Source organism: Thunnus maccoyii, chromosome 9, assembly GCF_910596095.1.
Source record: "Thunnus maccoyii chromosome 9, fThuMac1.1, whole genome shotgun sequence".
NCBI lineage: Eukaryota > Metazoa > Chordata > Actinopteri > Scombriformes > Scombridae > Thunnus > Thunnus maccoyii.
Window position 1 is genome coordinate 14,871,152 of NC_056541.1, and position 27,870 is coordinate 14,899,021.

At 39.5% G+C, this 27,870-nt stretch overlaps 1 protein-coding gene across 1 annotated transcript in view; it reads right to left on the reverse strand.

The window, feature by feature from the left end:
- Window positions 1-27,870, reverse strand: part of ipo11 (importin 11) — a 127,239-nt gene that overhangs the window by 40,567 nt on the left and 58,802 nt on the right. Inside the window, exons 20-22 of the mRNA XM_042421235.1 lie at window positions 26,922-27,035; window positions 17,369-17,484; window positions 15,607-15,683 (exon numbers count right to left, since the gene is read on the reverse strand). Coding sequence (XP_042277169.1) covers window positions 15,607-15,683; window positions 17,369-17,484; window positions 26,922-27,035 — 307 coding nt within the window. The remainder of the gene's footprint in view (window positions 1-15,606; window positions 15,684-17,368; window positions 17,485-26,921; window positions 27,036-27,870) is intronic.

Here is a 27,870-nt window from a genome sequence, read left to right on the forward strand (position 1 = left end):
AATGCGGTGTGCTGTGTGATGTAGTTATGTACTGTACACAAGTGTGTTTACATGCTCACATGTGCAAATGTGTTGAGAGGGAGGAAAAACAGCTTTGCTAATTAAGCCAGTTTTTTAAGTGATTGCAATCACCTGTCAGGCTGCCTAGTAAAAGTGGAGTTAAACAGATTAAAGAGGAGAAGAGGAGAGGAGGGAGTGATGGAGTCATGATAGAGGAAATACTAATAATCAGTCAAGTCTGGTGTGCATCTAGACGATGTAGATTAAGAGGCCAAGAACAAAAAGAGGTGGCCAAAGGAATACTAAGAGAAGTGTTCGAGTTAGTGAAGTACAGACTGTAAAGACAAAACCTAGAAGAAAACAGACTAGACTGAGGGACAGAAGAGGGAGAAGGAAAATGGGAAGGCAAGGAGTAAGAAAGGTTTCACAAAAGCATGCAAAATTAATTTTGGACTGGGAGAACATGGACACTATTCTGTGAGTATGGAAACACGTGCATGTGCACACAAGCACTTGCGCACACACACACACAATACCTAAACATACACCACAACTAACACACACAGTAGGATATAAGGTTGACAGTAATATAAGCTGGCAGGGTAACGGACCTTAATGCCTAGAATAGCATCCATGTGGCACTTAGAAACACAGTACAGATAAACACTTACGTATGACACACACACACACACACACAGGTGAGGGAGAGGTGAGAAAGAAAAGAGGAGACTGAGACGTGGCAGTTCCTTGGAAAGATGGACTGACAGGAACTGAAACACAAACACACAACTACATGCAGACAAAAACACCCCCAACAGTCACCCACACAGCAGCAACATACATACTGAGACTAACATCTACATGTGTCCTTTATGAAAGTAATACAGACTGACAAGGCAGCTAACGCTAACATCTAGAATAGTTGTTTACTTCATACAAGTTGACGGGGGAGCTAGTGCGATTACCTACAATAGCAGTTACTTCTCTGCACGCATAAAGGGGCCAGATGTAGCAGACATATATAAATATGTAAAATAAAAACATCACTTTAAAGTGGGGTAGAGTAAAGTAATAACTGTTAAATGTCAGAAAATTTCATTGCACATATATATATATATATATATATATATATATATATATATATATATATATATATATATATATAAATGGGGTAGCAGTATTAATTTTGTAGTAACTCTTAGCTCTGTCTTTTAAAGCAGTGGTTCCTGACCTACATAAAATATATATAAAAAAAAATCTTATTTTTTTTGGGTTAGTGTTACACTCACAACTCAACTCACAAGGCCATAACCTGCAATGAGGGGTCACAAGTAGACATTGCTTAATTTTGTGACCCCTTAAAAAGATTCAAAGGGGTTTTAATGTCAACCAACTAGCTTTTTAATAATAAATAATAATAATAAGTTTATTTAGTATAGAACCTTTCACAAAAATTAAATTCACAAAGTGTTTCACAAGAATAGAAGTTAAAATTAATATAAAAAACAAAAACACAGGCAGCAGGGTACCTCAAGAAGAAACACATGAACAAATGATCATTACACATCACAAACAACTAAAGATGACACGAAATCCGATTTAAAAAGATGGGTCTTCTTTAACAGCTTCTATAGAGACTGCTGACCGTATTTGTACAAGAAGAGAGTTCCATAGTGTTGGAGTCACAATTGCAAAGGCACAATCACCTTTAGTTTTGAGCCAAGAGTGGGGGACAGCCAGTAGGTCCTAGTTGGATGACCGAAGTGACCTACTGGCGATGTAGGGATGGATAAAATCAATGATTTATTCACGTGCCTGTACATGCAGGGCTCTATATGTAATAACAAGAACCTTAAAATGAATCCTAAAACGAATGGGAAGCTAATGCAAAGAACTTAAAATAGGACCTGGTTAACAGCCTTGCAGCAGCATTTTGGACCAGTTGTAGATGGTTCAGAGATGCTTTGCTGAGACAAGTGAAGATGGAATTACAATACTCCAGATGGGATGATATGAAAAGCATGAATGATCATTTTGAGTTCCGGTTGTGATACGATGGACTTGAGTTTTGCGATATTTCGTAAGAGGAAAAAACATGTATGGGTCAATGATTTAATATGCTGATAAAAATGCATAGCCTGGTCAAATATGTCACCAAGATTTCTTACGTTAGACCGAACAGCTGATGAAAGGGACCCAATACTCTTTGCTACCTTGGGAGCTATACTGTCAGAAGTAATAATGAGAACCTGTCTTGTCAGTATTAAGCTGTAGGAAGTTGTTTGACATCCAGTCCTTAATGGCAGTCAGACAGTTGTGCAGCACAGACAGTTTAACAGGGTTATCGGGCTTAAAAGATACATAGGGCTGAATATCGTCAGCGTAACAGTGATAGGAAAACATCACTAAATTTGCTGATAACCTGACCTAGGGGGAGCATATATAAAGCAAAGAGAATAGGACCCAAAACGGAACCTTGCGGCACACAACAGGAAAGAGAAGCAGTTTCGGACGTGTAAGGACCAAGAGAGACAGAAAAACTCCTATCTGCGAGTTAGGAGGAGAACCAGTCCAGGGCACTCCCTGAGACACCCACACATTGCCTGAGCCTTTCAATCATTAGTCTGTGATCCACAGTGTCAAAAAGTGTCACTAAAACGGAGCACGCACCCACATCAGAAGACATCATTATGTCGTTGGAAACTCTGAGAAGAGCAATTTCGGTGGAATGCTTCTGATGGAAACCTGATTGGAATTTATCAAAAATGTTGTGTGCAGTCAAGACAGCAGTGAGCTGTTTGGCAACAACTTTCTCTAAAATTTTAGAAATAAAAGGCAGCTTGAATGTAGGCCTGTTATATATTGGGACTGTTTGGGTTTGTTTTTTCAGGAGGGGCCGAACAACTGCATGTTTGAAGTAAGCTGGGACACAACCAGATTGCAGGGAGCTGTTTATAATAGAAACCAGGCATGGCCCAATACACTCAGGTGCATTTTTGAGCACGGAATTTGCAGTCCTTATTTGACCAGACAGGCACATCCAGAAGTGCCAGAGTGATGATGCTGTTAATAGTGTCAAACAGGTCTTTGGGGTTGTATTTACTGGTGGAGATAAGGTTGGAAAAATAAGAAGCCCTTGCATCTTTAATCATGTTGTTTAGTTCAGTTAAAAGGTCTTTGAACTGAACTGAACTTTCCACAGTTGCTCTGCCGTCCGACATCTACGCTGGCATCTCCGACATCTAAACGTAAACGTTCGACAAAACACACGTTGTTTAAACTAAAATGGGAACTTAGGTAGGATTTGCAGTTTCAAATTAGGAGTAGGTAAGGGGTATGCAGGTACATGCTATTGTAAACCATGTCATATGTCTCTCCAAAGCTGTGGTTCATTAAGTACCCAAACCTTATCAAACTTTGTATACACAGAGCGTGGTTTGTATGGGAGAAGCCAGCAAGTGAGTGGCGAGCTGTAGTAGAGGTGGTCCAGTCTGACCATGCTGATTCACACTGGTGATATTAATGCTGATAGATGCAATATGTTTCCTCTAGCCATCTGCCGGCCACAGTAAAGTAATGAAGATAATGTATGCTGCCATCTGTTATTTGTACGGGTACATAATGTATTCTAGGGGCCTATTTAGTCAGCACATTAGCCCACATGAATATTCACCTCTACAAAAGCAGTACGGAGCAACATTAAGCTAAACACATGCAGTGTACATGCAAGGTGTGTGAGCGCACGTCAAGAGAAAACCGTGATTCATTTCAAAACCAACGACAAATATGTATGCAAAGACGGGAATAAGCAGAAACAACAATGACTGATGGTCAAAAAGACATTAGTGATGTCAAATGTGTAGTAAAACAATTCTTTAGCTGTTTGCACTGTCATTTTGTACAGTAAAGGATGGGTGCTGGAATGTAGAGCATCATGGGAATACAGACAGGCAAAAGATGAAAGCTCTGCGACAACCAATGCTTTCCTGTGGTCTGATCAGGACAGGCCACATTGAAAAGGCATTCATTTTTCTACAGAATAAAGCAAAGGCAACGGATAGCAGTGAAAAAGGACACAGTGTCATTTGTTAAGAAAAGCATAACAGGTCCGCAGTAGAGAGGTGTTTTTTTTTACTTATATAGAGGCTGCATATTCATCAACTTAATATTACCAGAGGCATCTTCCAACCTGCCCTTGTTGGAATTAGACTTTTTTTGACTGTAAAATTAAGTAAAAAGCAGAAAACAATCACCTATAAGTGTATGGTTACCCCTAATCTAATGAAAATGAGTTTTTTGGAAAGAAATGGCAAAAAATGGGAAAACATTTTGCCAAACAACCTGGGGCAGGCTAAAGAGGATTTCTGAAAGCCGTTTATTTACAAAATCCTAGTGAAAATAGGACATTTGGGATCTACTGTGCATATTGGTGGATACCTGAGACTTTGGTGTACTTGAGATTTATACTGTACAGACATTTTGAAACAGATATCCCATTAACTTGAGTTGATTTATTAAGCTAAAGGGTACAACCTCAATACTCCAGCTCAAGTCAACAGTGCTTCTCATATACTCACAGGCGCATTCAACATTTTCTGTTGTGCCCAAGAAAATTACATGTATTAAAATTGATTGAACAGGAACTGAAAGCCCTTTGTTGTGTCCTATGCATTTTACTCTTCAGGGGACCTAAAGGTACACAAGGCAGGTGAATGGCTGAGTTCTATGCAGGTATACTAACAGCAGAATGACACTCAATTATCAAACAGTATTAGATCAATTTCAACTGAAGAATTCCCATTAGCCTCACAATACAGTGCACACAAAGCATAATTATAGTTTACAGCAACAAGAAAAATACTACATACATGCTTATTTACACAAACACAAACAGGAATAGACTCATGTATGAGCCTATTATTGTCATTACATCCTTTGGAAATGGCAATAATAGACTCATAGATAATCTTCATTTAAGACATGAAACTGCAGTGTACACTACAGTAACCCAAACAATACTGAGGTATCCCTAAGCAACTAACCAGGCTCTCAAACAGATCTTTATTTAGTACCACTTCTGGCAGCGGTTGCAAGCATGTTTTGATTTAATGACTAAATAATTACCTTTGCGAGAACAACATGAAGTATATTGTGAATATCTATGCCATCCCTCAGAGACTAACGTTAGTGGAGCAGCAAACTCCAGCAGTAACAAACGAGACCGACTGACCAACACACATCGCAGCATTAAACAACTTAAACCAACTTGGAGGTGAAGAAAATAACTCTGTGCTCAGTATGTTTCACCTCAAAAACCCTGCACCCGTTCAGCATGTTGGACAGCAATGGCTTTCCCCAGAGCTAACAGCGCAGCAGAGAGGCTGCTCTCCGCTGCTGGAGACATGACATTAATAACAACGCAGTGGAGCACTCCGCCTCCCCCTCAGTTTGTTATTCTCATACAGACAGGAGACTGTAAGATGAGTTCAAATGAAATAATTTATTCATTAATGCAGTTAACTTTTTAAAATAAAAAGGCTGCGGACAATTTATCTTCTCTGACAGTTCTGTTTCATATTGTATTTCGGTGGAATAAGGACATCAGCGAATGGTTTGGCACACAGTATACTGGAGCAAGAGACTGAAAATAGTGCCCCCTTTTCTATTCATTCAATGGTGAATCATTTTTGAATTGAGAATCAACACCCAAGTATCGTGATAGAATCAAATCCGGAGATAAGCATATTGTCCCAGGCCTACAAAATCAACACCGTCATCTGTCACAACCTTTATTTTCCATTTTTTTTTTGTTCTATCACAGAAGAAAATCTGAATCCCTATGGACACTTTCATCTGTTAAATCGTGATTTTTTTCACTTAAGTGCACAACACTCCAAAGGTGACTGTGTATGCCACACCATGCACATTCTCCAAACTTTGCCACCTTTGTCTCAAAAAAATCCAGGGAAAACCCTGCAGTTTCAGTAATATTTTCCACTGCAGCACAACTAAACTGCTTCGGTAATAGTTTTGGCCAATGAGCCATTGTTGGCAGAGGTTGGCTATAGCATGAGAAGCTCATTCGTATAGTAATGAAATTCTGCCTTGATCCAGACTGAGTAACTGAAACAAATTGAGTCTACAAGAGGAAGAGGCTTTAAACCACCAGTAACCTCAGGCTGATGACACATACCCGAACAGCTCTCACAGCAACCCTCCAGCAACAGATGATCAGCATCTTATAACATTGATTTGAGCTGATAAGCCACCAGTGCATCTCCACAAGCCCAGAATGACACCAACATGAAAGGGAATGTTTATGAATGAACTAAAAGCCAACACCTAAGGCACAGTAGAAGGCTGCTCCTGTTCAGATGGCAGGAAAAATAATGTCAAATGTGACAAAAGGATACATCTGGAAAGAAAGGTTGACCTTGAGATGAAGAGCCCTGAGAGAAAACCTAGTAGTGAGTGTTGCTGTTACATAAAAAAAGCATCTGTCTGTTACATACTATACTGGATTAGCTACATAGCTACATTGAGTTTTCTCAAGAGGATGAAAAAATTAATCCTAAAAGTTGGATGGGGATGATGAGTAAACTAGGAATAGGTGAAATCAACAACTTCTTTTTAGTTGGTGAGATTTTATTGGTTACAAAAGATTGTTATAGAAATAAACAGGGCAGCATATGAAATAAGGAAATATATCTGTTATTGAGTCATTTCTTCACAAAGCGAAAAGCATATCTCCACATAAAGATGTTTTGCAACAATGAAAAATAATGAGTCTTTATCCATCATGCAGACAAATGGAGACACCACACCAGTTTGAACACACATACTCATGGACACACCGTGGCAGTGACAGTTTATCACAGGTTATTAACACATAGTGGAAATTCCAAGAATGCAAAGTAAATAGAATTTGGCATCTCAACAAGCACACGTAAAAGACTAGTAGGGTTTGTTTAACAACAAAGAGGTGGATACTACACTATAATAGCTCAGGTTCTTAACTTTCACAGGCAATTTAAAAGTCAAAGGTGCACTCAACGACAAAATAGCTCCCAATCATGTAATAACTGTTTCTGCAAGTATATAACCTCCAGGAAGACAGTATGACTCTAATGCAAACATGGATCAGAGAGCACACCGTTCTCAGTGCTGCTTTTTTACCAATCTTATTACAAACCACACTCAAAGTGAGACGACATGATTACATTCAAAACTACATAATCTTTTAGCTGAAAGTACATGCTCCAATTGCTTTTTTAGAGGAAGTAAATACATGCTTTTGACAGCTTTCCAATCTCTGTCCTTCCATAATACTACCAACACAATCGTTGTCATTATTTGCCTTGCTGATAAGCTGTGCACATACTGTAGAGTAGCAATAACCTCTGAAAGAGAGTTTTGTATGAATATCAATACAAAAGGAGGGAGAGGTAGTGTTCATATAAAAGAGTGAAACATGAATTAAATTCTCATTCTGGGCTTGAGGTAGGTCAGACAGCTCAGAGCACTGAGGCCTGGAATTGATATGACTTTCATCATCTCCCCCCCCTCACTATTGCAAATGAACCCAGGGCACCACAGGTGTCCATGTATGAATACAAACAGCTTAACAAAAAAAAACACTACATCTGGTTATTGGAAGTAAATTCACTTCCATTCCACACAGCTTCTCCGCACTATTTCAGTGAGACATTAATATGACAGGGACAATAGGAAGGTGGATGTACTGCGACTTTTCCTGCAGCAACATAACATAGTCTGATGAATGCTGTTCTTACCACTGCTTTTCAAGAATCTGTACTGGACTCAATGTTGTGACAGGTCTTTAAATCTTCATAATTAATACACAGTTAATACAATTAATGGAAAATTGGGATTTTAGGTGTTAATTTCAAATTCATTTCTAAATTCTCTGCTCATTCACACCGATTAAATAGAAAAGTGGGCTTCGAGGCCCGTTTTAGTGAGGTATTAGTGGGATTTGGACAGGATTTAATTATATTGAAAGTAATTAATATTTTGTGCTATGTGCATGTAAATGGCCCTGGCCAAAATATTAGAAACATCATATGAATATTAAAACTATGAAACAGAGGAGGCAAAGTAACTACTATTAATGCAATTAAATTTTCACAAAGACACAGCATGTGAGGGCGCAATCACCCCCTTACACACTCACGCCATCATTTGCTATAATCAAATAGTCACAAAAACAGCTGCTAAAGCACTGATAAAGCTTTAGTCAGTATATCCTTCTTAGCCCTGGGCATATGCTGCACAATCCGCTTCAGTTATCAACATTAACAAGAAAATGAGCCTCACATCTGACTGTGATAACGCCCTCTGAAATGCTTCTAATGGTTGTTGGGGACACTGCTAAAACTTGGGTCATTTCCCAATTCAGTTTTTGCTTTACAGAACGTGACGGGGTTGACAATGTTTGCTCAGCGAGGAACAGATACAGAAAATGTTTGCCAAAACTTGTTCTGATGTGGTACAAGGACAGTGTTTGTTGGGAACATTCAAGCCAGTGTGTCTCGATTTCATTGTTTATTCTTTTTGAAATATAGACCTGAAATGAAGAAAATGTAAAGTGGACGACCTCTACAGAGAGGTGAAACCATGTTATTGTAAACTGCTGATGGTAGCTTGCTGCATAGCTACCTTATTAAAGCTTAACTCCTCAAAGACTTTCTTAGGAGTAAAAAAATACACCTGCAGCTCTACAGAGACAGCTTGCTTTATCAGGTTTTACTGTACAAGAAAAGACTTTCTGCAAAAACATGAAAACAACATGGCCAACAGGAGCCTGAGCTACAGTTGCAAGATGAGAAGCTCTCTTTGGTGCTTGAGTGAGTAAGTCTTTGAAAAGTCATGGATGAGTAATCATGCTTGAAAGAAGCCAGAAGAGCTTAGAAAGAGATTCAATGAAGTGGCAAAAAACTACTTTACAAGGAGACCTCGATGAATAAGATGGCAGCAAAGATGAGAAAGCAGAAAACTCCCAGCAGTATGTCCAGTAGAAATCTGAAACAATTTAATATAGTTAAGGCAATAGCAGCTCAATGTTGAAAAGAGCTAAATAAAATAATAATAATAATAATAATAATAATAATAATAATAATAATAATAATAATAATAATAATAATAATAATAAATTTACACTACAAAGAAAAAGGACACCATCATTGATCATTATAATATCAGACTGCAAGAAAAAAAATGTTGGAAAAGATTAATGCTACAATTACAATAAATAAAATCCTACAGATATCATATATATATAACCTCGGAATATGCTACTCAATCTTGTGATCTTTCCTTTTCATCCCTGCATTAAAATATGGCCAAATATGTCTAACATCTGCGATACCTTAACAAAGTCATTACTTCTGGGTGAGAAGCCTGTAGAAGGTTATCCTCTGATGGGGATGTCCAGATTGATCCATGGAGCACATTAGTTGAGCAGTTAAATGTGAGACTACATTCTGAGAAAAGTTAGCAATTCCCCTCACAGAGCTTTCACAGGCAAAAGATGAGGTTAAAAGCTTTCTTAACACAGTATCATTGATCTTTTAGAGGATGGTGTGTAATGTCTCTGGCTGCAACAGTAAATGCTAACCCAGTGTTTCCCCTATATTCATTCTGCAGCAGCACATCACCACTGCAGAATTAAAAGTATATTTTATCAAATTTTAGTAAGAAGTCTTTATTTTCCGCTCTTCTTTTACTGTTCTGTTAATTCGTTGTTGCTGCTCTTTACTTTTAAAAACAAACTTAAACTGTTTTCCAGCTGTTTCAGATCAAAGCCATTTAACAGTTCAGTTGGCATAAGGCCGTGTTCAGACCGACATCAGCCCTCTTACTCATTTGAATGGGGGCAGTATGTTGGGGGCGCCAACGCAGAGAGCTCTGGAAAACAACGTAGGTCGTCCTGCAAAAAAGTTGAATCCGGTTCAACTTTTCCTGCAACGCAACGTGACGTCATCCAGCAAGGCAATGTGTTGGCCAATCACATATTTGCAAGCACACGTTCCTGGTGGATTACTTTGTAACGTGAACACTGTATTTTGTCGGTTTACCTTGTGATCGTCACCACAAAAGACTAAATAGTTGCTACGATGATAATGTTCCAGTTGTAAAATCCTGTGTTAGTATTACAAACTGCTGTGCTATGTTTTCGTGCCCGATAAGCCTTTAAACATTTATTTGTGTTTGTTTATTTGCCTCATGGGGACCTTAAACAACATGCCCCCACCAACAAAGCCCCCTACGCTGTTTAATGCAGTGAATCCCCACTATTGCCTTCTTTTCTCTGAAAGTATTGAGTTTCATTACTAGTTCTTCACATCAAGAAAGACCAGCAGTGTAAAATAAATTTACGTGGAGATGAATGAATATTTAAGCTCTATGTCTTGCTCACACTGATCAGTGTTACGCCAACAAGAGGAAAAAAAAAAACTGTTGTGCTCACTCGCCATCATCACTAGTCAGTGCACCACACAGAGCTGCATGGTGGCAGTGATACAGAGCTTAGTGCTAGTCTAACAATTTAGCAAAGGCAAGGCTCTTGACATTCTAATTAGGGAATTTGCTGCTCTAGTTTAGCAGTGATGAAGCGGGGCTCTTTATCAGGCAGGCCAGGCCATATACCTGGCAAGCCGTGACACCAAACCAAGCCAGACTCCCTCAATGGCCCGCATCCCTCCACTGCTCTCCACGGACTAAATAAATGAACCACCGGATGTTCTGATGAAAACCAGCCAAAGATGACGACTGACCAAAAGACTATAAAACAAAAAGCCAAGTTAATTTCCTCTATGAAATTGTTCATCACTATATGTAAATAAATGCATGGGAGTTGAACGCAAAATTTTGCTCTATTCATTTTCATGTTCACAGTATTAAAAGGGATAAATGTTTTTAAAACTGAGTGCTAATTTGTTCTGACCTGAGACCATACCTCTGAGGTATCATCTTTCATCTGAGCAGCTTTGAATTTCCCCTCTAAGACTTGCGATGTGATTAATGCGCTTTAAATGTGCTAATGTAACCTCAAGAAAAAAGGGATTTTTTTTTACAATAACAACAGAGACAGAGAGAGGGGAGGTGAGGGGTGGAGAGAGTACTAAGTGCTGGCAAATGACTGTAATTTCAAAGTCTTTTGGGCTGGGTTTTATCTATTAACGTGGCAGCAAACATCCTGTTAATGTTAAAAATAACTGCTCCTTGCAAATAATATAAATAATAAATGCTGCAAACAGGTGCCAACATTGATGGTAAAGGAAGATGTTAAAATGAGTGATTATAAATAAGGACTGAGCTCAGTGAAAGACAGAAGCATGATGATGATGAACACCCCCTCTGGAGTTTCTGAAAGAGGTGTTGAGGGAGAACAAGGGCTTTGGTTCATTAAAGTCTGTTTATTACTGGTGTCACTACACATGTGATGGTGCAAATGAGGAGACATTGACGAAGACTGAAGATGTGACACAGCAGTGGCTGAGATGGAAGGAGGTGTTATACAACTCTGATTCACAGAGTTTAAAAGTGAATTCTTGTCCTTTGAAACAGCAGTTGTGAAAACATTGTCACCGTAACATTGGTGTTCTCAACTGCAAGAATTAATTTTGAACTTCAGCTTTCAAGCCAACACGGAGCCAAGAGGTCCATAGGTGCTCAGAAAAAAAAAGGAAATTTAAATATCTAAATGACAACTGGGCACACTCCATCTGCTGATGAAGATTATGTGACACGATCAAAAGCTAAGGAACAGCAACGATATGGACTTTCTGGTGAGATTGTATTCCGAAGTCTGATACAACTTGCATCAGATACGTAGTTAATGATGTGTGGACCACCAACATGGTTTAAAATACATTAAGGAGCTTAAATGTATCTCGGACACAAGAGCATATTTAACATGAGATGACAAGTTTGTAAGGTTGACATGACACTGGCAAACAGTATTAGTGAGTAAGTCAGCATGATATAAATTACGTTTTCAAGCTCTGGATGATGCTGCAATGAAAACTGCTAAAATGGAGCTTTTCTCATGAATGTACAAATTTGCTTTGCAAAAAAAACTGTTTGAGAAAAGGGACAAAATGTGTGCTTGCATTTGCTGATCATTTTGTATTTTTATTTTACTGATGTAATGCTATTCCTGTACCTGGAGAGATGTGAAAGCTTTTTCCTTTTCTTTGCTTTAATGTGTCTGTCATTAGTCTCTGTAGTAAGCACAAGAAATGATAATAATAATAGGCAAACTCAGATCACAAAATGAGCCTTTTCCATGATGAGATGTAGACCAAAGATGGATGAGGGCACAACAGGTTATCTTTGACAGGCAGAGAAATATTTGTCCCTGTTTTCAGGTTTGACAAGAAACAACTGTTTATTTTTACAGTCTGATAGTCATAAAACATGAGGCTGTTGTTGGATCACTGAGAGGAAAGACGGGTTATAAAAGGTCCTATATATTTAGACATATTACAACAACAAACACTGAATGCTAAGAATTCTTTTATATTTGAGGTTTTATAGATATACCTACAGTGTAAATCTGCAGGTAAACCAATGAGCTCATGTACAGAATCCAAAGTATCTTTTAAAGTGTCAATCATTAATCATATACGCCTGTACAACCTTCATCTCAACTAATCTTCTCAATGCATCCTTCCATCCTGGAAGTCAATCTCATACCCTGCATCATCTTCCCCTATTATGTTGATCCATTCATATAATGCCATCTTTCATTTCTCTCCATCCAACCTTACATTTCCTCAGTTTTTCAATCTTGCACCCTCTTGCCAAGTTCACATTCCCTCTCACCTCCTTTAATCCATCATTAAAGCCACCTACGCCAGTAAAATGGCAGCTGATCAATGTGCTCTAATTCCTTGACAGATCTCCATCAATCATGTTAGGGGAATGAGGACTGACTTTTCTCGGTGCTTCTGACAGACTTCCAAGTGTATATACATGTTATTCATGCTATCAATTAAACCTATCAGTGTGGGCGGCTGTGGCTAAGGAGGAAGAGCGGGTCGTCCACTAATCGGAAGATCGGCAGTTCGATCCCTCCACTCAGCACGTTGAAGTGTCTTTGGGCAAGATACTGAACCCCAAATTAAGTGAATTTGCATTAGATTGGATCCTGATGAGCAGGTTTGCACCTTGCTCGGCATCTCTGCCATCAGCGTGTGAATGTGTGTGTGAATGCGTGAATGTTGACATGTACTGTAAAGCACTTTGAGTGGTCGGAAGACTAGAAAGTCGCTATATAAGACCAGTCCATTTACTATTTACCTGCATTAACTGCTTTTTTGGTTTGTTCAAACAGCAGCCGGAAATCACCGCTTTCCCACTCACAGCGAACAAATCTTGACATTTTAGCGGCACCACTGACCAGTAAGCGACCGGTAACAGTTAAATTTTCCGTTAACCGCTAACTGTTGCTGTCTGACCGTCTGTTGACCGGAAGCTTCAAGTTCACAGCAACTACAACAACACTTCTGGCCCAAGACGAGCCACCAGTGGTTCTGCTTTGATTCATTTCATTATAACAGTACTTTATTTAACTTTATTATAACAGTATTATAACATGAAGCTATTTTATTTGAGCTGGTGTTACCATGTTAACGTCAACTGTGGCATAAAATGGTCTTAAAATGACAATAATATCATTTATCGCAATTATTTCTGGGGCAAAATATATCGTCCGACAAAAGTAGTTATCGTAACAGGCCTATTCAGCAGAACATGAAATCTGTTGTGTGACCACTACCTGAGTGTTGCTGACAGTTTCATCTGTATATGTTTATTTTTTATTTATTCAGTAACTACAATGAAATACAGAGCAAGTACTGTGTTTTGGTTTCTGTTGAGTTTCACTTTGATACTCTTGTAATGAGGTAGTGAGGCTTTTAATCGTATTATGTGAGGATAAAAAGGAGAGATCACACCAGAACCAAAAAATACTGAGACATGAAAAAAACACTGCCTGCTACTGCTGGAAATTACACTGATGATATTGGCGAGACTGAACCAAAACACTTCGGTTGTGGGCCATAAATTACAAAACAATGAGCTGAGAGATGTTGCCAAGTTATGTAGAGCTGACAGAAACATGATAATTCTCTATGGAGTGTCATGCGATCCAGCGTGATATGAAAATATTAATTGTGCCTGCTTTAACTTTGCAATTTTTTATCTTCCTTGCTTGTAGAAACAGATGAGTTCTCCAAAATACTTCAGCATTGTTGTTGTGGAATCACAGTGTGACAACTCTTTCCTAGATGCATGAATAAAAAGGCAGTTCACATAATTTCTTTGAGGTTTGCCAAAGCTGGGCTTTTGCATGTCTTTGTGCAAAAGGCTTGTTGGCTGCAGTAGTTGTTTTGTCACTTTCTAGCCTCCTAATTGTCTGTGATTGGTCTAAAATTTGACATGACTTTTTTTGTTGTGGTGCATTGCCTTGGTTTATTTTCTGTTCAGCACTAGATAACAGTAAGGAGGGTTGCTGCTATCTTTCAATCCATCTATATCCAAGCTCCTTAGAGTACACATCCAAAGTATAATCTCTTTTTATGTCACTTCCTCGTCAGTAATTTTCCTGTCGTCCCTTCTCAAATCATTAATTTCCATCCGCCACCTCCTTGTTAGTTTTCACAAATCTCTGCTTTTTCTTCATTCCTCCTAATCCGTCCCTCCTCCATTCAATCCATCTGTGACTGTCTTCCTGAGTGCTTTACCTTTCTGTGTCCCGTTGATTCTCCATCCACACTATCAATGATCAAATGCTCGAGTAAGCCAATCAGGCTACGCTGGTGTTCATATTACTTTGACTCGCTCGTTATGTGCAGAAGCAGCAAATCAATACTGTTCCTCATCACACTGAAGGCCCACACACACACACACACACATCTCAACACACTTTAGCAAGTGCAGTGTCCCAGTGCTCCAGGCCTGTGATAAATCACCCAGCCAGCTCCATTCAATCTGCCACCAGTCACAGCTGCCTACTAAACCCAGAGAGGAGGCCCTCATGGCTCGAGGCTATTACAAAGCCAAAACTTCACAAGCTACTATAATCTGAAGTAATAAAACTATGATAATTAGGTTTACGTACATGGATTGCATTGATTTTCTTTCCTCCTTTTCTTCATATCTCTGCGACTTAAAAGTATTTGGACATATAATGGTGGTTTATTCTCTCAGACTGTGCTGATTTTTTTCCACCTCACAGACAGTTTTGATGCGAAATATATTTTCTCAACACTCAAACACATATTCCTATTACACAATAAGCCATAATTTGATCTCATGGTAAATCAGACTGTCCAAATGCATCAGAGCAGCATCATTCTATTGTTATTGCGATACCTTCCTTTCCTACTACTAAATCAATTTATGTCAATGTAAAATGCCATGAAGTTACTTGAGAGGGAAAAAAACACCCAAACTAATTTGCACACATATCAAGCACAAGCGCGCGCACGCACACACACACACACACACACACACACACACACATACACACACACAGACTGACAGACCAGCAAACAAAGAAATTTTATGTGGGCTCACCCAGCAAAGCTGACATATTTTGGAAAATTCTGAGCAGCTCCGGTGTGATGGCTGGGCTGTTCTCCAAAGTCACCAACCTACAAGAAGAGAGGAAGGGACAGAGTAAAGCAGACCGAAGGGGGAGTAAAAATAAAAGATATGAAAGATAAAATGGAGTTTTGAGAAAGGAGTGCAGAAGACATAGATTAGAGATGGAAAAGAAAGTGGGATGAGAAATACAGTAGGACAAATTACAGAGGCAGAAAGAAGAGAACATGGGCATCAAAAAGGTGGGAAAAAATAATACATGGTGAAGTGGGAGTAAAAGAAATAAAAAAAAGGAGCATATAGAAGAAAGCAATCACTGTGGTAGTCTGCTCAATCTCAAGCCACATCTGATAAAAATAAATATGTTACATAAAGCAAATACTTGTTTGATTTGTGTGTATATTGACAGCATGTTGACAGTTTGACACAAGACAAGCAAATTCAGTGTGGGGTGATTTTAGGCTGCTGGTCGGACTAAGAAATTTTAAGTCAGGGATGCTCTGGTAACAGTAATGGCTTTTTGTCTTTATTTTTAACATTTTACATTGAAAATAATTAACTAGACTAATCAAAAAGACATTAACTGATAAAAGAAAATAACCTTCAGTTGTACTTGTTCTTTAACCACTCTGAGTCACTCTAAGCAACCTTTGTCTAATGGAAAGCAGAGCATTTACAAATAAATGAAATATGGTGATGAAATTAATTCACAAGGCCTCGCTTCTAATCTCTACTCAGCATATGGAAATGTTCTGTCAAAGTAATTTATTCAATAACATCTTTTAACATGCGTAAAGCTTCTGTAAGTGTATTCCTGTAAATTCGAAAAACCTTTGAGATGTTATAATTAATCCTTGTAAGAATTTTTTTTTTTTTTTTTTAATCAAAAACCTTTGACACAGGCAGGTGGATTTCACCTACGTGTATTACTACTAGAGTAGATGAGACATGATTGACTAATTTGATCTATGTTTCATAAATGAATAGAAGATAAACATATAATGAGAGGGACACAGAAGATAAAAACAAGAGAAAATGACATTGACTTTATAAACAAAGCAAATATTTAGGGCACTGCTGTTTATCAAAAGGAATGAAAGACAGGACATAGCACTGTGGCTTTGAGCTACAAGCACACAGAGCAGGCTGAACTCTGCAGCTCTCCTCGGGGATAGACAGAAAAAAGAGATTAAGGAGACAGTTAAAAAGCCAAGAGATGACAGGAGAGGAACAAAAGTTATCCCCAGAAAAGTCTCTTATACTAAAGCAAACCTTTTGTGAGTGTTGTACATATGCAAAAATTAATGTACTGTTTCTTTTTTCAGATTTTTGACAGCTTTAAAATGGCATGTGTACAAAACAATAACAGAGAGACTGCGAGCCACATATCTCATCAACAGCTCCATCGCTCACCTAGAGTGATTGCCTGTGAAAAAGCAAATTCAAGCAAGATGACACAGTCAGCCCATTTACCACTACTTATCTGCAAAGTGTTTGCATTTGGTCCCCATATATGTACTCAACTTGAGTCAGTAAATGAGGCTGATGACTAATTTGACAAAAATGGACTCATGAGTGAATTGAGTGACAGACAAGAGGGGCAATGCATGTGTAGGTTTGTGTGTACAAGTGTGAGATCACTAAATGCTTCATAAATGTCTGCCTTTGGGAGTTTTTTTTCCTTTGTAACTTATAAATGTTAGTGTATGTGCACATGGTATGTTTGTATTCGTACCAAAGCTCCAGTCCATCCTCCAGCAAATACACATGAGGCGGCTGGGAAACATCGGTGCTCAGCTGGATGACAGGAAGAAGGAAAGGGTACAGGTTCTTACTCTCTGCCCCCAGGCCCTGTAAGAACACACAAATACAGAAAGTCAATACTAAATTAACATAACCTGACAAAGAATGTAGACAGGGAGCTTAAAAACTGTGCCTTATGTGCTTTAAGTTAATGGATGTTCCTCGCAGACTATCTGAACAGAGTGAAGCAGGACAAATGTAAAGAAAAGTTCAGTACAGAAAAGAGTCAGTAATCTGGCTCACCTATTCCCAGCACTTTGTCAGTGCACTCACACCGAGACCACACTGTCTCCAATCTCCACTACTGGTGAAAGAGCATAACTCCCTCTTACAATAGATAAGATGCATATAGCCAAGGCAACACACTGCAGGGTGTGTGCACTGTTCCCACTTTTAAGAAGGTGTCATGGATGGTGGCTTTTGCACTCTAACGAGTTGTGTTTGACAGCAAAATACTTACTTTGAGGTGTAAGAGTTGTATAGGGTTTTGTTGTAGGGTTTTTATGCCCAGTGTGGGCCAATTTACTTCCAATGGCTGAGAAAAGGTTTAGGTAGAACTAAAGGATCTAGCTCACTGTCCGTTTAGTGGTCATATACATTTTAATGATGTTTCAAAAGACACAGGGGTAAGTAGGAAATGATGGAATTTTCCTTTGGGAAAATTTACTCCTTACAGTCTAATGCACATGGACATGCATTAGACATATGTGTCCATACTGTAAATTGGAGAAGGGGAAATGAGCAGCTGAGCAGTGTGTCATCTTGACCTCTACCACATGGCTTTAAACTCATGGAGGGCCATGGTCCAATACAATACTTCTGGGAACACAGTGGATCACTTTAAAAACCAAACCAATTTCAAAAACCCATTACATCGAACATAACAATAGATTCCACTGCTTTAGTCCTCACACTGGATGCTGAAAGCCTGAATAAAATGCCCTAATTTATTATTGGAGACATTAGTTCTTGAAATATTCTCTGGTCCTCTATTACACTGGATCCTGTCTGTATCCAGTTGAAACAGACTGTAGTTCACACCAAACACACCACAAGTGACAATTTGCAATTTTATTGCCCTGTTCAAAATTGATTTTAAGTGTTGGGAAACACAGCTATTAAAGAGAACACATATCGGGGCATCTCATTTCATTCAGACTGTGGTCGCACTTTATTTTACAGTACACTAATGAGACGTAATAAGCTCTACTTGATATCAAATTAGACAAAAACTAGATATAATGTTCTTTATTAGACAGTAAACAAACACAGTAATACCCTAATTAGACACCAAACACCTAAATTATGCTGTAATTAGAAACCAATGCTGAAATATAATGCTGTATTAGAACCAAAATATACTATACTTTGACACTTTTATACCAAATTATACTCTAATTTAAAAACCAAATAGGAGATCTTAACACACTATTAGACACCATTCTACAAGATCATAGTCTCATTAGAAATCAAATCTAATGCCATATCAGATCCAAAATATGCTACATTTAGACACTATTCTACGCTTACTATCAAATTATGTTGTAATTAGACACCACATTTAATGCTACCAACATGGGCCTATGATAACTTAATTAGACAATACAGGCTATTATACCAGACATAGCCTTTACAATAGACAAAACACTGTGAGCTCAGAGGACAACAGATTTATTTGGCCTTTATTTAACATAGTTTCACTTTCTTACAGGGTCATTTGTTATAAAGTGCGACACAGACGGTTATTCTCTCTTCTGTGCCTATACATGTTTTATATTCTGGCTACTGCTGTTCCCTCTGCCCAGTTGGTGACTTTAAGTAATGATGAAGGGCTGTGAGTGAGAGGAAATTTTATTCCATGCTTATCTGTATCTGTAATGACTTTATTACATACAGAGGTACTATTTACATCTCAATAGATGATTTGAAGCTTCCCTAAGCACAGTAATTTACAGAAGAGCCAAAATGAGGACATGTTACGTATATTCTTACAGCAATACTGATCACTGGTGTGTTTGCTTTACCTCTGAAGTCATCTTCACCACTACTATTCTGTGCTCTTGTGGAAGATGCTGTATGCATCCATAGCTTACTATACATTAAGCTTCTTTGTAGAGGAGACCTCTCAATGTACTATTTCCTTGTGCAGTTATTACAATTAGTTTAGTCATTTATTTACTTATTAATTTTTCTAGTTTTGCAGCTTGTTTATTTTGAAATACTTTTTCTTGATCAGTTGCAGATTTATTTGGAATGACTGGAATCAACCACCATGACTGAGTTCCTCTGAGGCTAAGGATAACCTACCCTTGAGCAAAACTGTCAGAACAGTTACTGACAACACATATACACTTGCAAACACAAATACACACTTGTACAAACACACATATTTCTGTCCAAAACTGTAGCATTGACAACCATGTTTAGCCTAACTTATGAAGTATGCCCTCTGAAATACTATTTCCCCTTGAAACATCATTTCCATCTTCTTCATACATACCCTCAAACTCTAGTCTGTCAATGAAAACTTAACCACTGTCTGACACCATGCCTTTTCAAAGCATCCTCTCGCTTTGACTTTTACTTAGCCACTTTGTGTATTCACAGAAAACACTGACAAAAGAACGTGGGAAAGGGAATTGAGAAAAAAGTGCTAGTAGTTTGAGTGTGTGTGAGAGATAGTAGTAGTGGGGGAATTAATCTGCCTGAAGGCACAGAGGATCCAAAGCAGTTTTTCAGAATTGCCAACATTGTTTTACCAATGACATGACATTAATTTGGTCTAAATATGCTCCTTCCTGCATCTACAGTATGTGGGAGTGAAGGAGAGAGAGCAGAGCCCGGTACCCATTTGGCGCAACCTTGTCTCCTCATCCCTAACAACAAGTAACTAGTCTATTGTAGACAAAATTAATTTTCTAAGTTCGAAAACAATGTGCCCATTCTTAAAGAACTGACTTCATGCTGACTGAACATTTACAGGTGTGACTGGTTTATGCCAGTCCTAGACTGACTCAAGTCAAATAACCCAAATACCCCTGCTGTGGCAAGGTCAGTGCCCTTTGTCAAAAAGGCCAGAAAAACAGACATTGATGCTTGATTCTGGAAACATAATAGGACTCTTGAGATCAGATTTAGGTGGTTGTACAGGCTCCAAAATGGACAAGGTCATGGCATAGACCTGCCCAGATGGAAGAACTACACAATAGGAGCCTGATAGAGGAGGCCAAAAACAAGGAGAAAGAACCCCAGCAAGACCCCTCAGACACAGGAGCCCCAGAGGCCTATTCAACAACAGAGGAGCCAGAAGGCCAGGCAGAGTCTGAGTTGATTGACAGTTACTCTGCCTGCATGTCACTTATACCCAACCTGTCAGCTCCAATAAAATGACCAGACCCAGAGGAGGAAGACCACCTAACAGAAGACCACAGTAAGAGGAGATAGAGGTTGAAAAGAGATGATTTGATGAGCTAAGGATAATGCATAATTCATTGTATCAGCATATAGCCTTGAGGACGTATGTAAACATGTTGAAGTGATTATATTCATGATGAGACAATGTATTAACCAGAATACCAGCATGCACGAAAAGATTATCCTAGAATACCATGAGGAAGTGAAAGTGTTGTGCATGGTTCCAAAGGGACTGAGCAGATTTAGCTAACCTGGGGGAATGACGAACTAACAGGGTGTTGAATCAGCAAGTGAGCGAAATTGTAGAAGTTTAGGGGCCCTGTGGCCTCAACTTTAAGTGACATGTTGACCAAATTTGAAGATGCTTATCAAGACAAGTCACAAATTGATAACGAGGTGATCATGACTCTGCATGGCCTATTGAATGACTAAGCATGATCTAATATAGTTATGTGCTATTATTAACTGCATGGGGACACAGAGTCACTCTGAACAAGAATTGAGACAAGGTAACAGAACTTGGTAAGAATCGACTACCTGTGCAGAGACCCGGTTGCAAGGCAAAGGAGCCCAGTCTCGAGGATACAGCTGCGTTGCAGGAGCCCGGCTGCACTGTGACCAAAAGACAATCTTTCCTGATAGGCCAGGGGGCCTCAACTATGGGACTTCAACAGCTGTCATCAATCATCTTCAAGATCAGACAACTCCTACAAGAACTGATAGCGATTTTTGAGATTGTTGGGCTTATTCTTCACAGTCTCTCTACTCAGAATCCATAGGGGTTGTGAGTAGAGCAGACAGTTTAAAATATGTTAGGGAAAGAATAATTTGAAATTGATTATTGAAATAATTATTGTTGTATTTTAAACCTTTGAACAATTTTTTACTGTTTACTGCTGTTAGCGTCTGCAAGTACTAAATAAAGTAACATCTGCATTTAAAGTAAAGGTTTCCAAAGTTTCTTATAAATAACATAAGGGTTTCTTTGAAGTGTCAATAGCCTCTCCTCAGTGATGTAAAAGTACAGACTGTGTGTGACTAAGTCAGGTTCATAAATGAAGGCTTTTATGGCCGGTCGAAATTCTCTTGAAAAACTCTGAAATTAACATTTCCCTAGCAGCAAAAGTATACTTGCAGCTTAAGTAATATGGGGGTGCCAATCCAGTTTGGGCTTGTCCAAGACGTGAGCCACTGGGTGGGTGAGGGCAACTCCATGAATGCAGACCCCCTGTTTGTCCAGTCACCAGTGAAATTGGTGGATGCAGGCATTGTGGCTGCCGTTACAGCTGGTGGAGTAGATGGTATGATTGAGCTGTCCTTATCCTCGCTAGTGATGTGGTTTCTTAAAAGTCAAAGCTTGAAGTGAGGCTAGTGCTGAGGCACCTGCTTTTTCATATATGGTCGAGCCCCTCCTCTTGTAGGAGGAGCATCAACTCCTCCTTTATTAGGGGAGTGATTTCACCAAGCCTCTCACGGCATGCCGATTGTATCGTTGTCTTGAGACTTCCCTGTCTGACAAGGATGAGGACCAAGATCCCCAATCCCATGAGCAGATACAGCATGATCTCACTCATGACATCAGTTAGTTGGTCAAATAGCATGGATGCTCCTTCTATCTTACCGAAGACTCCTTTGGGTACTTCTTCCATTCCTTCTAGAATTGTATGACCCCGCAACTCAGCGACAGTGCAATTATGATCTCTACACTGCAGCCATATCTCATGAGTCTGCTCACAGGTTCCATTACTGTACATTCTGTTCAGACCAGCCACTCATAGCTCATAATTTTGTTCTATTCAGATTATTTTGTCTTGATTGTTTTGTTTTTGTTGTTTGAAGTTACCTTTCAAGGTCAAATATAATGTATGTTTAAAGGGTAGGCATTAAAAGCTGCAGCTTCAGCGTACATCTTTTTTTAAGGACTGCAGAAAACAAAACTGTAAAGTTGGGTTATTGTGCTGTTTTGAGCTGCTCTACTTAAGTATATGTCTCTTTTCCCTGTGTTTATGTATGTATAAAGAATGAATTTGTATATGCAGACTGGAAAAAAAAATTCTAATAGCCTTTTATCTCTTTGCCCTCACACAAACCCTTTCTGAAGGCATGCCCCTCCATTTAACTTGGCTCTGCTGTAGTCACAAAAGTGATGATTTGGCTGGTGGCTTGGCGTCTGTGTGCCATCTGTCCTAGAATGGCCTTAGCACATCCTTGGGACAAGGGCGCAGTTGACCTTTACCAAATTTGGTGAATGAGAGTTGTTCTTGTGAGATTCTTTCTTACACGGTCAGTGTCACATCTTGGGGAAACCAGCTGTACCTTGTCCCTGTGCCAAACTCATACTCTGTACCATTAAGATCTTTGAACATTCTGGCAACAGCACATTCGTCAATCTCAGCAAAATCTCCCTTCAGCACTGCCCATGGTTCGTCAGGGGTAGGTAGTCTCTGTACATATACAGACAGGTGGCAAATTAAAGAAAAAACTGGTATAGGCCTGAATGCTTGATCCCTACAGTGAGGGGATCCAGTGGCTCTGTTATGCTTTGGGGGGCATTTTGCTGGCATGGTTTGGGTCCACTTGTCCCCTTAGAGGGAAGGGTCACTGCAAATCAATACAAAGTTGTTCTGAGACATCTCCTTTATCCTATGATGAAACATTTCTATCCTGATGGGAGTGGTCTCTTCCAGCATAGCAATGCCCAAATTCATAGGGCACAAGGGGTCACTGAATGGTTTGATGATTATGAAAATTATGTGAATCATATGCTATGGCCTTCGCAGTCACCAGACCTAACCCAATTGAACATGTATAGGAGATTTTGGACTGACATGTTTGACAGCGCTCCCCACCACCATCATCAAAACACCAAATAGGGGAATATCTTTTTGGAGAATGGTGTTCCTAAGCCTTGGCATTTATTCTGCAAGTCTCTGGATCTCTTCTGGAGGGATGAACACCATTGTCTCTTAACCTTACTGTATTGCGATCAAGAATGTCCATGATTGTCCATGCATGCTCTGTGCCTGTGTGTTTCTCTATCTCCACTCTTTTCTTTTGCCACTCTGCACTCCCAGGGACTTTTTACTTACATGGTAGTAGATCTGTGGCACACACTTGGCTCGTTGAAGGGCAACTAAGCCCCTCACCATGGGTTCTTGTCCAAGAGGGGTTTGCTCATGTTCATAAAGCTCCTCATCTGTGTCCTCTGCTGAAGGCTCATTGCGGCCAAAAACTCCACTCGAGTCTGAGCCATAGACTGTATAAAAATATGGACGTAGTTACCATGATGTCACCCATTGGTTTCTGAAGAGCGTTTTGAAGCTCAAAGTGAGCTGCTCCGGCTGTCGCCATCTTGGCAGTGTGTGACGCTGCCTAACTCACAGCCAATCAAAAATGGGAAAAATGGCTGAAACAAGCCACCTAGCGGCTGGCAGACCTGTCATTCAAAGCAGCCATGTCCTTCATTATGCATAACTTTACAGCTTGATAAAATTTAAACGAGTGAAAATTCACCCCCCGTACAGTTGTCATGAAAGGGGAAATTAGCTGTAGAGACCAAAACCCTTTCTTGTACCAGGCTGTAAACATGTTTATTTCTGCTGTAAAGTTGGGCATTTTAACATGGGGGTCTATGGGGAATGATTCGCTTTTGGAGCCAGCCTCAAATGGCCATTCAAGGAACTGCAGTTTTTGGCACTTCCGCATTGGCTTAATTTTACAGCTCAGTTGCCGCTTGGTCTGAGCCCTCGGCTTGTTCAATCTCTTCCTCTTGGTAGATTAAGGGTGCTGCTCATGTCGCTTCCCAATTGTGCAAGGTGGTGGAGTTGCTGGTCCTCTTTTTATTTTTCTGCTTTCTGGCCTGGGCTATTCCTTTGAGCTTTTCCAACACTGCAGCGGGTTTAGGCATTTTGGTGGCTCTTTTCAACAAATTTGTTAACAGCCGAGTCAAGGCCCCCTGGCCTATCAGGAAAGATTGTCTTTTAGTCACGTTGCATCCGGGCTCCTGCAACGCAGCTGTATCCCCAAGGCTAGGCTCCTTTGCCTCACAGCATGGTCTCTGTGCACCAAGTTCTGTTCCCTTGTCTCAACTTGTGTTCAGAGTGAAGCAGTGCCCCCAAGCAGTTGATAATTGCACACAACTTCTCTAAAACCTAGGGTTTTTCTACATTTCTTGCTCTCCCTACAATAGATCATGCTTAATTATCCAATAGACCGCTTTACTCCAACGTGTACACATACATCCTCAAGGGTACATGCTGATACAATGTGCTCTATATGCTCTTTTCAACCTCCATCTCCTCTTACTGTGGCCTTCTGCTAGATGGTCCTATTGTGTAGTTCTTCCATCTGGACAGGTCTATGCCATGACCTTATCCATTTTTGGTGCCTGTATGGCCACCTAAACCTGGTTGAGTTTTTAATTGGTATGCGGCAACACAATTTGCTAATCCAAGCCCCTTCCGCTTTATACCCTCAGTGCAATGCATAGCAGTATGAAGTAATGCAGCAACAGGTACATGGGGGTCCAAATGAGGAGACAGACTGCTTAAATGCTTTAGGGAACTGAACTTCTGTCTCAGGCTATTTTTGTGACTGCAGTCAGTGATTAACCTGATTGATATTGGGGCAAATGATTGACGTATATATTCATATAATTCACACTGCTAAATAGTAAATCTAAATATTACTGGTATAAATCATATGTATTTGTGTGAGCAAGTGAGTGCAAGAAAAGCCAAGCAGAAATACAGACAGTTTTTCTCTAGGTGGCCTTGATCCAATCCAACCACAATTTCTGATGTGATGTTCTGAGGTGAGAGGGTGGGGAAAATGTGTTACAGAAACCCAGCCATTCTGGGTCAATGCACCTGACCTAGGTCTCTTGAGGAGACATTTTGGAACTCAGTACCAGTGACATGTGGCCAGACACATAAAACCAACCTTATTGCCAGATCCACTAAACAGTACCACCTGTCACACTACAGCACCTGGTAATACCACTCACAATTACCAATAAGCATAATAAACGAAATTAAACAAAAAGGAGCAATCTAACCCAGAGAACAATTAATTAAACTAAACTAAAGTTTTCTCTGTGATAACTTTGTGTCATTGATTTGCTTATTTTAATTCCAATACTTTTGTTAATGGGCACTGTTCCAGTGATCCTGGGAGAGACAAGAGCTGGCTCACTGCAAAACAAAGGTATGCCAGCCAAATTTGTGCTATAAGACAAAATCATGAGTGGTGAGTTTGGTAAGGCAGCTGACTCAGGCAGTAAATATCCAGCAGCCTTATGAAAAGACTGGCACAGACAAGCAAACTGCTCATCAGTGCTCTTGTACAGTCAATTCAAGGAAAGCTTGATGTTAGGCCCCCTTAATAGATGATTAGACTAATAATAAATCCAACATTCATTAACAAATTAATCACAAGCTAACACTTGGTGTTTTATAGCCACTAGCTGAATAATATTTCATTTAAGTGGTTGATATCTTCTGGAGTTTATTGTGACACAATTAAATTTTAATTCATTATTTTAACCATTATTACTTAGCCGACAGGTGATAAAAATGTAAAATGTAAAACTTCAAATCAAACACATACAAGCACAGAAAGAACAGCAGCTTAACGTAGAAAAAACGCTGCTGTAATGCTCATTGCCTGCAGGCAGCTCAAGTGTAAAAAAATAAAAAAGTGCAACAGCTACTACTTCCTTTGCCTATGGGAAGCAACGTTAACACAGCTACATCTGCATGTTGAAACTCCTGCTGCTACTTTCCTGTGGGTGGTACAGTTTGGCATGTGTCGAACAGGGCCTGGCAATGACAAAAAACCCTCCTTTTTTGCATAATCTACACCCTCCTACACATCAAAGAAACTGCGTCTTAAGTTTGTGGCAGTTCAATGAGATGCTTTGCATCTGAAAAAGAAGACACAGGCTAACATAAAACACTTACCAAGTTCAGGCTGACTGATCCAGAAGTCTCTGTGCCATGCATGACCATTGAGCATATGTGTGCCAATATGAACATGATGCACAAGCATTGGAAGTTGGGGATGCAACATACCTGTACCAGGTGGATGAGAGTAGTGAGTATGGCACATCGGAGCATGTTGTGTTCTTCAGATTGCTTCCAAAGCAGGGGCAGGTACTGAACCAGACAGCCTACATACGGCCGTATCTAAAGCAGAAAAATAAATGAAAAACAAGAAGCAAACTGCACAACAGAATGCAATTTAACCTGCATTTTAAACAACAACTAATATGCCTAACTTCTATGAAACTTATGTTATGTCTTCTGTGGATGATTCAGAAATTAGGCCTTATTTAGGAGCAGGGACAATGACGTTTTCTAGAATTATTGCTGTCTCCGCAAAATATGATATATACAGTATTAATTAGATGCCTAAACACACCTAAAAACCAATCAAGTAGTTACATATTTGGCCTTGAAAGTTTTAATATGCAGCATACAGGCAACTATGCATTTAAAGTAACACTTCCCCCTCAAAGCTTTGCATGTTAGGTAACTGAGGTGAAGCGCTCAAGAAAAACAACACTGGCTGACATATGATATGAGTTAGGGCTGTGGCGGTATGGATTTTTTTCTTACTACGGTGAAAAAGCAACGTCTCTCTCTAAAGCAACATCTCTCTTACAATGGTGGTCTATGGGGAAAATGCTTTTTGAGCCACAGGGGTATTTTTCACTGCAATACCGCAAATGACCACTGGGAAAACTGGCTGCAAGGCTAAGTGGCGGAGCCCTGTCCAGCTCTTATAATACATCCATCACGTCGCCTCCTAAGTCTCCACTGTATTACTGTATATCACACAGTATTTGCACAAACACATGTATGACAGTTGTAACTTTTTTTTTTAATGTGGTGATGACAGTAATGAGCTCAACCCTGCACTAGGCATCACATGACTGCAGTATTGTGGTAATGCGGTTATCGTCACAGCCCTAATGTGAGTGTTTGTATATCCATGGCAGCAATAGCAGCATCAATCATA